Source organism: Bombus impatiens, unplaced genomic scaffold (assembly GCF_000188095.3).
Source record: "Bombus impatiens unplaced genomic scaffold, BIMP_2.2 scf_0233, whole genome shotgun sequence".
Lineage (NCBI taxonomy): Eukaryota > Metazoa > Arthropoda > Insecta > Hymenoptera > Apidae > Bombus > Bombus impatiens.
Genome location: NT_176652.1, coordinates 653328 through 666865, shown reverse-complemented (window position 1 = coordinate 666865; position 13538 = coordinate 653328). Strand labels below are relative to the sequence as shown.

At 35.9% G+C, this 13538-nt stretch overlaps 1 protein-coding gene across 3 annotated transcripts in view; it reads right to left on the bottom strand.

Moving 5' to 3' along the window:
- The window catches only part of LOC100746374 (GTP-binding protein RAD), an 80793-nt gene that overhangs the window by 57150 nt on the left and 10105 nt on the right, over positions 1-13538 (bottom strand). For all 3 annotated transcript variants that reach the window (XM_012384102.3, XM_024366698.2, XM_033320048.1), the window contains exon 3: positions 11441-11701. In XM_012384102.3, coding sequence (XP_012239525.1) covers positions 11441-11701 — 261 coding nt within the window. The remainder of the gene's footprint in view (positions 1-11440; positions 11702-13538) is intronic.

Here is a 13538-nt window from a genome sequence, read left to right as displayed (position 1 = left end):
TTTCACAGGGAACAAGATGAACTTGTCCGCTCCTCCACGATATCTACGTAGCTCGATGTAAAGTTTAATTTGCATATCGTGTGCACGGTAGTTATATCTGATACAACTTGTTTTTACACGCGCTTATGACGTACTCTATGACTGATGTAACTTTCGAGTTTGCGATAAAATCATTATCGTCGAACGCTTTTATCCCTCCGATTTACGGAAATACGAAATTATCTTCAAACCGAACCAAAGGATCTTTTACGTCGTTTAATTTAAATATACGAATAAAAATATCTATTACTGATGTCGAAATAATAAGAAAAAGTGTTCGTCGATTCAGTACGATATCTCTATTTTGATATGGAAAGAGTAAGGATTAAAAAGGTTCCGAAAAAAGTAAGAGTTTTAACGATATCGTAAATTTAGAAAGAACAAGTTATTCTAGAATATTTAATTAGGAAAAAAATAATAAGGAAAGATAACGATTCTGTTTCTGAAACTGACGGTAAAAGAGTATGTGTTCGGAAACTGTAGAAAAATATCCTGACAAATTGTAAATTTCAGGGGAAGCTAAGGTCAATTATTTGAATAAAAAAAAAAACTTGCATTTATATAGAATTCCTTTCAAACTCGAACGACATATCTATTTGCTCGATGGAAATTATATCATATACCTGTCACGAACCTTCCCGTTGGAAATAGAAATATTACAATTCCTGCGCACACAAAATTCAATTAACGTAAGATCTTCGAGACGTAAAAATAACAAAAATTAATTTTCTAGGAATTGACGAAGCACCAACGATTCTAATATCCGATGGGTGGACAGAATAAACTTAGATGAAGGGCGCGAGAAGAAATGACGGGTAAACATGACCGGTATCGATCAACGATCTTCCACGACTTTATGGACATGTACCGTTCGTTTTATGGGGGCTGCTCTCCTCGCTATGATTCATCCTTCCCTGTTTCGTCGAGCACGTTCGTTCGAAACTTTCAGCGCAGTGAACGTCTGGTACAATACGACTGCTGGAAGCAAAGAGGAAGAGAAATAAACAGAAACAAGGGTGACTTGTTGCTGATGGCGATCCACTTTGCTTTGAAAAACCCAACGTCGGTTATTATTACTTTTCCCCTTTCCTATGAGATTCCAGGAAATGTTTAATTCTTATCGCTACAATTTTTACACGGGAAATAATTTTATTCTTGTGCTTTCCTTCTTTATTTTATCGTATCTTATTTCTTTGAGAAAAGAAGCCATATTTCCTTTATGGAAAGGTGATGTTGTACCGTTAATCGTTATTGAATTTTGATTTTAATTAATTCGTAGATGCCGCTGAAGCGCGCGCGTCACACGTGATATAAATATACGATCTAACGTGGTTAATATGTTTGACCGTAACAGCGGATCATAATCGAGTATATAAATAGGTGCACGTATATTTCCTGAATACAAAGTTGACCACAACCTTCGTAAATTGTTAAAGGTAGCGTAGCAACTCTCGATGCGATGCACCGTTCTCGAAGTCGTTGCGTATACTTGTGTTTGGATTTGTAATCAAAATTTTTCATAAATACATGTTCGACGAAATATCCTGTTATCTAATTTCAAAGTTGAATCTGAACTAATTTCAAAATCGTACTTACGAAACGATAAACATAAAGCCACTGGAATATTAAGATATAAAGATCAGCAGTCGTAATTGAATATAATCGAAAGTCCGATTTTTTCATTAAATTTAACGATAAGAGAAAGACAAAGCGTAACACAAGTTTTGTTTATATAAAGGTAATCATTATCGAAGCGTCGATATATTTTTGTTATGTCATAGCTGATAGAAAGAAATTCATCCATGCATAATGTATTAACCTTCTAACGAGCAGATCTCTTTATCTCAGAAAAGATAATCTTACGCAAAAGGAAGGATGTAAGTCTTTGTGAAGATATTTCTTACACCTTACCATTTCAAAGCTTCTTTAAATAGACGAATAACAAATATAAAACAAGAAAACCGGCTTGCGACTACAAAGTAATTTCAAACATCGACCGCGTTATGAAAAACGGATTACCATTCGTAAGAATTAGGTACTCCATAAAAAATTATTAATAGCGTGATACAAAATGATACAAAAATTGATATAAAAAATTATTTTAAAAAATCGCCATTATTAATGAAAATTATCTTAAAAATTATTAATGATTCTGAAACTTCAAAAAAAAAAAAAAAATTTCCCTCGCTATATTTATTTTATTATGATACCAACCCTTCCTAACAACCTTCCACCCTATTGTGTTTTTTCCGCCGAGAACAAGGGAGAAATTTTATATTCTAACATCAGGTGACTCACCCTTTGTACGTTCACTGGCAGTCGATTTTAATTATCGAGAACCGAAAATACTATCGGTAACCCCTCGAATACCGACGAGGGCCAAATATCGGACTATCGTTCGGTAAACAATGCAGGTCGATAAAAATAATCGAAAAAAAGGGACGTATACTGGGATATGACCTACAGCGGACGCGTGGCAAGACGCGAATCAATATTATTTACTACTCTATAGTAACGAAACGTTAGCGGGTCGTTATGTTTACTTACGTCGAGCTTCAACCCTCGCTGTGTTCCGTGTTCGTTGACCTCTCGAATATCCTGGCAGGCCGTACTTAGACGTACGACGAGGCGAACGCTCGATATCTAGTCTCGACACTGTCGGACAAGGTACGCCGTTTACTCATTCATATATTCATTTCGCAAACGATCCGAGCCGTTTAATAACGCACCGGTTTCGTTAAACCACAGTCAACAGAGCCTCTTCCGTGCTAGATGGTAGATACAATAAGATTATTCTTAGCGTTCGTGGCAGGATAATAAAATTCAATTTAGGACGTGGGAAGAGCAGTTTGTTGCTCTGAGACGAAGAATAGGAGAATGGTTTAAATATGGCGTGCTGTTTAGATAAAGATCGTTCGTGGAAGTCTAAAAACGGTTGTGTATCGGTTACTAGATTGCGGATATTCGTGCAATTTTTCATTTTTAGCAACGGAAATAAAGCAATAAAATTTGAAGAAATATTTGTTTCTCCGCTAGATGTTACATGTAGATTTGCTAGAAATGCATAAGAATCCACGGTCTAGCGATTGATGTTTTTTTGAGCACAAATTAGAGATAAAAAAAGATAATCGAAGAGGAATGAACGTAATATCGAATGACAAACTATTTTGGAATAGTCGATGCGACTAGAATATCGAGAAGCCAAAAACTAATTTAAGAAGTTGTTGAAATAGAACGAAAAATTTAGCTGAAAGTAATAAAAAATTAATTTTTAAAAAGTACGTAGCAAGAAAATACGTAAACATAAATTAGAAGATAATATTTCAATGAAAGTTTATCTTAAAGTTTTCATTAAAGACTATACTCTGCAAAGGCGGTTAATTTTAAGGTTCGTAATCTCGGAAAGAAGCTCAAACGAGATGTTACCGGCCAAAACTCAGGAGAGATTAAGATAGCATCGGAGAAATCAACGAAAAGTGAAAGAGCGAAAAGAGTTTCGCTGATGTCATCCGTTTGAAGTCGGGAAAAATTAAATCGAACCACTGGTGGAAATCTCTGAAGAGTTGCAGACGTAGATATCGCTTATTGGTTTCGACGCTCAGTTTCTCATTTTCATTTTACAAGCCTTTCATGTTTGAAACTAGACAAAGCCGCTGTGATCTTCTGAAACGATATTATCGTTGCTTAAAGAATCGACGTAAAACCAGAGCAACGAATCACGTCTCCTAATTACTCGATTAATCCCTTTGATAATCTACGTTTAAACAATTTTCTTTCCGCTATGAGACACGAATGATAAATCTGACTGAGAAATTTCAGACCAAAGCTTTCGACATAGTTTCAAAACACAGATTCGATAATCATCCGCATATTTTTAAATTAATAATAATCGCCAGTTAATAATCAGTAAAATGTAAAGCCTATTCTTATTTTTTATACTGTATTACTATTTCGCGATAAAATGTATAATCCTAAGCTTGACTGATACATACATACTTTTCGTACATGTGATGTAGATATAGTATATACGACACCGATATACATTGCCATCGGTAAGGGTTTCGAAATACTAAATATTCGAAAGAAATATCTATCGTTTAAAATCGACGGTTTAAAGTTTAAACAGTAGCTATCGATACTTCTCTAATTTACCGTAATGTGCAAATCATTCTCTTCAAATTGCTCGTAATTTTCCGTTCGTTAAATACTTCGCTTACCAGTGTACATAAATGAACGATCGCGGATTAGTTGAACGCTCGAAACCTTATTTGTATTGAACGTCGATTAACGGCGGACAGACTTAATTGCACAAATAAAGTATAAATAACCCGATATTGGCGAAACGATCGGTAACAACAACGTAACCTTGCCGTAAATGAGCATGCGATCAACAAGATAAACTGGCAGTAAGTCAAGAAGTACGATTCACTTTGCATCGTAACAGGTGGTCGAATTTTCTTGATGCACGATAGAATCGTTCACGAGGCGAGGCGACGTTTAATTTCTATTAAGCGGCCGTTAGTTTGGCTATTCAACTAGCGTGGCAAATATCGCTTACACGCTCGGGAAATAGAAAATAAATGATCTCGTTAACGCGTTTTATTTTCGCGCGAAAGACAGCTATATCGTGAAACGGTAGTCTCGACCGCTCACGACTGATCCAATTTGTTAGACGGCCAATTCTTCGCAAATGATATCCCTGTTTCTCGAACCGAAAACATCGAAGTAATAACGCGGCCTTCGATCGTTGATTTATTACGCGATCGATAGACAGCCGAAAATTAATTATATAAGACTGATTAGGAGGAAAATTACGTGTATCGACTTATTAGAGATTGATTATTATCGGAAGATCGATTAATGGGACGATAGATTATCGGATTATCGTGCTCAGCTTCGCTCCCAAGTCTCGCTTAACGCAGATTCGATCATTGTAACGAGCGTCGATTATTATATTTTGTAACGATGAAACAAGCTTTTTACTCTTACGTGATAGATAAGACGGTGTAAAAGGACAAAATTGTTTATACGATTTGACGGAATAAATGTAACACGGTAACTAGAAAATATGATATATCAACGTGTGCCAGAGTTAGCTCAGCTTTTGACGTCCGAGAATTAATGGAAAATTTGTAGATGATCTCGTGTAAGAAAAATTGGAAGACGAGAATAGCGAGATTGAAAGAAACTGTTACATTTTCATATAGAAGATCTTATTCTTTTTTAATATTAAAGTTCAAAATTAAAAAAGAAACTACAGAATTCAAAATATAATATTCTTGCTCCTGCGTTATGCTAAAGATGAGAATAGAAAAATCATACTGATTTTCAGAGAAACGGTTGGATCGTAGTATGTATATAGTCGAAGCCCAAATCCTTCAAAGAGGGTTAAGGGATTTACGTGTTACAGGGAAGAAAATATTGGACGCCAGAGTGAGATATATTGTCGGACAAAGTGAAACTGTCTATTAAACCGGCTCGATACCGCGCTTTCGCCTAGCTGTTGTATCTATAACAAGAAAAATATTTTACCCGATGTAAAATTAAGATCTACTTTGAAATTTTTGCGTCTAATCGATTCGAAAATTGAGATTATTCGTTGAAATTCTTGATAATCCCAAATTTGTAACCACTTTTGTAGATCAAGAAAGAAAAAATCAAAGGGAAGCCTGATAAATGAAAGAACAAGATTAAACGGACTAAACCTGATAAGACAGAGTAATAAAAAAGACGAGATAAGATAAATGAATAAAAAACGAGAATATCAAACCAAAGCACGAAAAGGACATACGCATACCAAGAGAACATGCAAATGTTCTATAAATAAAATATATTCGTTTTCCTATAGATCGTTCTATGCATAGAAGCACAACAAAATACTGACCTTTCCTGAAATCTTATTTTATACCATTCATACTCGTAATTCTCAATTTATCGATTACCCTGGCATTAAAACATCGACGAATCAGCGTTACACATTGAGCATCGATCGATTCAATAGCTTCAAATATTAAATGATTCGGCATCCTTTCGCTGGTCGTTCCATTGACGCTAATTGTAAGAGGATTTGGCCAAAGTTAACAGCCTGGTGATATTACACTGTCCACATCTGGTAGCCGTGCCAAGTTGATTAACGAGAAATAACGACGGTTCGTCGTACAACCTGTAAATTCTTGTTTACGGTAGGGACAAAGAACCGTGGGCAAATTTCCCGGAAATTAATTTCCCCGCAAAGAACAAATACGAATAATGACATCATCTCTCTAGAATCGTCCAGTTATGTGTTTCTTCGAGGAATTCTACGTAACAAATTGTAATAAGATTTCGCTGTAAAAAGTGATGCAATCGGTACGATTGTGACTGTAACGCGATATACGTACAGTGGCTTACGAAAGCATTCGAATGTTTGTCACAGAAAATTTTCATCAGTATATCGTACATGTTATGTGAAACTCTGTGAAATTTCGTGAGCACTGTAACGAGATACGATTATCGTGATTGCGATAGTAGAATTATGTACGAGGTATATATAAATATGTAGTAATGGTCAAGGCCAATCTAGCAACATATATAGAGATTACTGAACGTTTATTATAAACATGTACTTGGTGAAAAATTGCTATACAGCATGCACGATAGGCTTAAACTTGTAAAGCGTAGATATATACTTCCAGTATATACCTTGTAACTTTTACGATTTTCAGATCCATTTTAAAACTCGTTAACACGATCACGATAGTCGTGCCTAGTTACAGTGATAACATATAAGTAAATAGGTTGTATATAGTTATAGAAGAGCTAGTGTAAGAGATATGTATATGATGTAATGAAATTATATAAGAGATGTAAACCGAAAGTCGTCCGAAGCCGAAAGCTATGGACTAAGTATAAATAAATAAATAAAACATATAAGTAAATAGTTGCCAGGAATTTTCGATATATTGGTGAACTAATTCTAAGGAATTTCTTCTTGACACGCTTTTTATCGCAATTAGTAATTTGAAGACAGAGCGAAATAAAATGAATCGCACCGGTGAAAGGAGGAAATACGCAAACGAGCCACAAACGTGGAGAAATATTGCGGTTTTAATTAACGAATGTGAACTGAAAACGAGAAGCTGAAAAAAAGATAACTCTCTCAGTTAGCGTATTCGTTAGTTAATTTATAACGGAATAAAGTACTAGGCGTAAATGTGCGAAGGACGAGCTGTATAATTTCTGAATTTCCAATTTCGTTATTTCTACGGTTATTGATAGATTTTCATTTTTCCTCGACACATCTACCGTTCGTCTTTAAGCAAAGACCGAAAACTCTTTCGTTTAGCTTCTAGTAGGTTGATGGTAGAAAAATTCAATAAGTTCTTCTATGTATCGAAAATTGAAAAAGCCCATCGACATTGAAAATCATGGAACAAAGGTATCGAAAACAAAAGAATTTCAATCTCTCGTATATTATACTACCTCGGAGAATAAAAAATATATTCGAATCATAACGAGGAAGGCCTAGGATGAATTAACGTTCTTTTTAGATTTATCGATTCACGTTATTAATCATTTAACAATGAGGAACCGAAGCAAATATTTAAACCATAATTATTCCTTACAAAAAGTTGAAGATATACATATGTTTCTTGTACTTGATACAACAAGATCTTGAAAATAAAGCGATAATTATTATATAAATGATTCGTATTGAATTCACTTCATTACATTATCAAAGGACTAAAATAAAGTCATTAAGATTTAATAGATTGTTTAAGGTCCAAGCACTGGAACAAGTATTTTTACGCTGCATATAATTCGAAATAAAAATTATGATAAAGTTCACGCGTGTATTACATTATCGCGCTTATCAACGTTTTAATGCCTCTTTACGCGAGAAAGATCCACGAAGTGAGATTTTTCCGACGAAGCAAGTACTGCCAGAAGAAATATTAATTTTACAGCAGGCTGTGCACTCGATAAACCTAGCAAACCGTGGCGATACTCTCGAATCTGATGCGGCGCACGCCTGCAAGGCAAATGTCCTTCCTTCGAACGATCGTTCCCCGGAAATCGTTTAACGAGAAATCGAGAAACGCGATTAGATTAAAGACAGCGGACTCGATTTCCCGCGAGCTACGCTAAACATCCAGTTCGCGATTATTTACTTCTGATCCGTATTTCCAAATGCCTGGAAACGGTGCTTTTCTTTTAGGTGACTTTCCTCGTTACAAACGACGACTTCTAATAACACGTTTCTGGAAATATCCAGAGCGTAACATAGGCTCAAGAGACTCGACTTTTTTTTGAGAGAAGAAAGAGATTATCATCGGAATTGAGAATTTTTCAAAGAATATAAGCTAAAGATTGCTCTCTTTTAATTTTCAATTTCGAATTTCCTGTGAGGAAAATAGACGGTGTAAGAACGTAAATTTCAAAGAGATTTAAATGATAGTGGCGTAAAAACTTCTCTATCGATCGTTTTACGTTCTAACTAGAAGAAGAAGAAGCTTTAATCGCAAACTTCTGATCAGTGCTTGCCAGTCAAGACTTTTTCAAATAGAACTTCCAACAAATTCACTCAAGTTGTAACTATCGATTCTATAAATTAATATAACAGCTTAACTTTAAAAGGACTTAAAGTTTAAACCATCGTTTAAATACTTAAATAAATACGAAATATTTAATTGTACAAGATTATTAGGTTCTAATTGATTTACTTTGACAGCAGCGTCTTTCAAAGCTAAATCTTCGCAATAAAAATGTAATATCCGAAAGATTTTCAACGGATGGCGATAATAATAATTGAAAGGCTAGGAAATGTGTAAAACAATCATTCTCAGCAGAAGTCGAAGATCGATCGTGTGAGAAGGAGAGAGGAGGCAGAAGGAGCAACAAATATTCGCGATCACGTGAATCGAATGTTTTCGTAGAGATCTCGGCAAACCGAAGGATAAAATAGCAGAGATGAATATTAGCCTGAAGAATGAATCCGACGTCTCGAAAAACATTGGACATAGGCCTTTCCTTCGCAACGTTATTAATTCATTTCGATAGCTTCAGGCGTCACGAAATATTTTCAGAGCTCGTCGTGGATATCCCAACGATTTACCGCGCAAAATTCGTCAGACAGATTGAAACTTCCAAATGAAATTTGCAGACGAAACAATTCGAAAGGAAAACAATAGGAGAAACGAAAACAGACAGAATTGATGAAGATACATAAACATAATGGAAACGGAGGCTGAAATATCAATCACAAAGAAGGAAATATAATAGCAATATACATGAATTATACAAGAAATAAATTCTAATATCAGAGACGAACTTTGTCAAAAACTTAATGAGGGAGCTTGTATACGTGTCGTGCAAAAAATGCGATACTTAAAGAAAAGAAAATGTTTTATCTATATAAGCTGATATGACGTTCCACACAGTTGTAATTTTTCCATTAGTTTTTAAGAAGTATTTAATCCAGAAAAATTAGTATACGGAGGCCTAGAACATAAGAGTCTACAACGTAATATTTTAGTCAGAGTTTAATTAACATTAAAATATGGTTCTAAAACGTTAAACCATGGTCTAGAAACATTAGAATATAGTGCGTGTCGGTCATTTTAGTACCACAGTTTGCAAACATTTTGTCAGAAGGCCTAACGTTGAGCGAATGAAGCACGTTAGGTTTGAAATGTATGGAACGGTGTAACTTGAAAACCGCCTTTTCCCAAAATATGCTAAATGTGCTCTAAACTTATATTCGAGGTTTCCATTCAATTATCCCAAAAGATATTGATTAATAGGAATTTAAAAAAGATGCAAAATTGCACAGAATACGAAAAGATATATAAAATATCCAAAGCATGGTATTTTCTATGATACTTGATATGCAAAACAATTTTCTACTTCGGCTTTTTTTTAATTATATTTTCAAAAATGTGAATTTGCATAGAAACTCATAGTCTACCGATTACTTTAAAATCTGGTGTTGCCGTCTCGACAGCAACGATCCTATTTCGACAGAGTATCCTAGCACTTTGCCTACAGTGGTAATGTCTGTCCGAAGGACCGTGTTCTACTGCCATCCAGTTCACGATTACGATAAAGTACGAATCAAAAAGTATATTCTATAAATTCTCTAAAGCGATCAGAACTAATAATGCAGCATTGCATTTAGATAAAATATTTAACAAAAAATGAGTAAAGTCTTCCTTCTTTTCTCAATCTCAAACTTTCGTCATTGATTTTTTAATGACCGGTGGTGTTGACGCGCGCGTGCACACCCGTGAGAGCTTCTCTCTATCCAAGACTGCTATTTCCACATCTACAATTACAGGAATCCGAAAATCTAGTTGGGAATCGGGAGCAGAAACGGGGGATTAACGAGTAAACGACTTTCACGCGCGTTCGTTGGCTCTGAAAGCTCTCGCGTGGCGAGCAACCGGTTTCGAGGAAGCCGTACGACGTCACAACTATAGATACTCTATTTTCGCTTATCTCGCCTCTCTACCGCCTTCTTCTCTAAGCTCTCGTCCACTCTCCCTCTCTCTCTCTCTCTCTCTCTCTCTCTCTCTCTCGCCCCTCTTTCTCTGGCTACCGCGAAAACGTGTATTTCTGGCACGAGTTCTTCACTCGACGAGCGCAGGCCACAACGCCGGACGACGAATTCGAGGCAGAAGCCCAGGCTCCAACTACGAGGTCTCCGATAAACCTGATAGAAATCGCTCGTAGATGATCCCCGGAGAACCAGAGAGGAAAATAATCCTGCCGTGCAATAGAAACAGTTGGTAGCCGCGCGAGAAATGGTCCACGGGGGACGAAATCGGAAACGCTTTTTTCCTCGTCAAAGAACTGGTCGCTGATATACGTTTATGCTCGTATCGTAGTACAAGCATCGAGTCACGTGTCTTTTTGAATTTATAATCGAGGCTACCGGCTGGAAAGATTTTTATGGTTTCGATTAGAATCTCGTGGATGAGGTTGTCACTCTCCGTAAGGAAGAAATTGGCAAAAGTAGAAATTCAGCCATTTTTGGTCTTACAGTTGAAACTATTGAGTGAAAGCTACCAGTTACCATTCGCTAATTTGGTTATTTCTCTTTTTAGAAAGAAAAGTTCTGAATTTCTGGATGACGAAGAAAGGTTTCTTTCGCGGATTAATTAATAAACAGAATTGAATTAAAAGGAAGTTATAGGTATCTTATGATCTATATATTTATAAAAGTTTTAGTTTTCCTCCCCATATTATTAATTCTAATTTGACTGATTTTTGTGTTTTGTGAAAGAGGGATTGGAATTATTATCCGGAGTAAATGTATAGCGAAAAAAATAGATGATAAATTATTATCGTCTCGTTCTAAGCTGACAATTGTTGACAAGGGGAATTAAACAGGTTTTCTGATCAAATTATAGAAAAGACTTACCCTTGCTGGTGAGACTGAAGCTTCTGAGCCTGTAACTGTCCTCGTCTTCACCTTCTTCCCTCTGAATCTGATTCGAGGGATCAGGAACATCCAAAAATGCATTACTCTTTCTGTGATGACTATGATGCATACTTTGCCCTCTTCGACTTCCTCTTCTTCTGAGGCCAGGGCTGATATCATTGTCGGTCAGCCTGGGCTCGCTGCTGCAATGAGCAGATTTAACTGTGCCTTCGTGATGATGATGATGATGATGGTGTGCAGCTGAAACAAATTAAAACAACCGATATATGATTGACGGTTCACTCTCGAATCGACTCGAATCTTTTATCAACGGTTTATCATAAATCATGAAGATATATACATTTAGCGTCGTATTCCTTTATTTCATTAAATATCCTACTTTTTCAGTTTGCTAAAAACGATTAATCGTGTAACTCTTCGTAACGACAGACTTAAAGTATTATTGAACTCTCTAAAAGCGACTTTTTACGGAATCGTGGTAATGCAATCGAAGCCAAAGGAGTTGTAAAGACGTCAGGTTACGTTCCTAATATTCTTATCCATCTACGTATCTACCTTCCCTCTTAATGCCGTTTTTTGTTCCCTTTTTTCGCTAGGTCCTGAACTGAACAGACTTTACACTCGATGGCTTCCTACTATCTCATGCGTGGGCCCTTTGGAAATTGTCCCCTTTTTGTTGCTACTGCTGACCGCCTTTTAAAGCTTCTAAAGAAAGAAAAGCTCGAAGAAAAGCACCGCGAGCGACACGTGAAAATGTCGTTCAATAAAATGATTCGAAATACAATGTTGCCTAGGATTTTGATGCCACCGTAAATCATACTTGTTCCTTTTGCAGTTTTTCTTCTTCTTCTTCTTTTTTATCTTTTTCCTCGCTCAGGCTAGCTGAATTGAAAAGAGACGATCGATGGAGATTCATAAATCGAGCTTTCGATCCAATATCCCTCGTCATGCGAAGATAAACAATATACGTGACGTTCGCAAATACGCAGATTTTTCTTCTTATTTGGATACGCGAGTACATTCTACACGCGACAAATATTCGTCATTCCGTATAGCATAATTGATAAAAATTAATAAAATTGCGCCTTAATTTTTATTTCGACGCGTCGTTAATTAGAAACTCGATACCAAACGTGCGCGTTAACAAGTTTTTCAAAGAAGACATATCTCGATAAGTAAATCACTGTATACGTGCTTTACAGTGAGGGAAAAACTGCAAATAATCAATAAATTTGTCAAACCTTAAAGACAAAAATTAGTTCTGAGATATTCAAAAATTATTTGTGTCAAGAATAAATATGTTGAGACCGTTTTATCCTTTTTAAACGGAATTACATTCATCCGCTTAGTTCTCGTAAAAGGGTAATAAATCTCATAGGTTTAAAGCATAGTTTCGCTTCTTCATGCTAAAAGAAAGCTTTCGTTTTATCCAGGATTATCTTCTTGTTCGGGGAATATCGAAGCATATGGAGTTCCAGTAAAACCACGAGTACTAAACGACACGAAAGTGAAATCGATCCTGAACAGCCAGCTGAAAAATATTTCAATCCTAAAGGTTTCTAGGCTCTGCCTTTACACGATCAAGCTCGTCGCTTCTTTATTTCACGCTCGACGATTTTCATTGAGAATCCCTTGTGAAATAAGCTTGAAAACGAATCTACCCTTTCACGGTGTGGCGGATCTTCGTCGAGGTAATAAATATCGGAAAGACGAAGAAAAACTGAAAAAATCGTTTGCCTGGTTACTCAATTTTCGACTACTTTCTATATATTACCGTGGGGTAATTAGTGTCACTAAATGTCATTAGTGTCATGTTTTAAAATCATGCAACGCGAGAAGAAGAAACTTCTACTCGTATTTTCCAAGAGAGATTTATCAAAATTCGCTGTCCTAGCTTTATCAAAATTCACTGTGACGAATTAGTTAGTTTACTTTCGTTATTTAATCGTAAATAGCGGTTGATAACTAATTTTATTATTACGTAATGTTCTTCTAATTTAATAACGATCTAATCCAACCCTTACTCATAGTTTTGCGGAAGATCTAGAAAAATAGAAATTATCGTATCACCATAAAT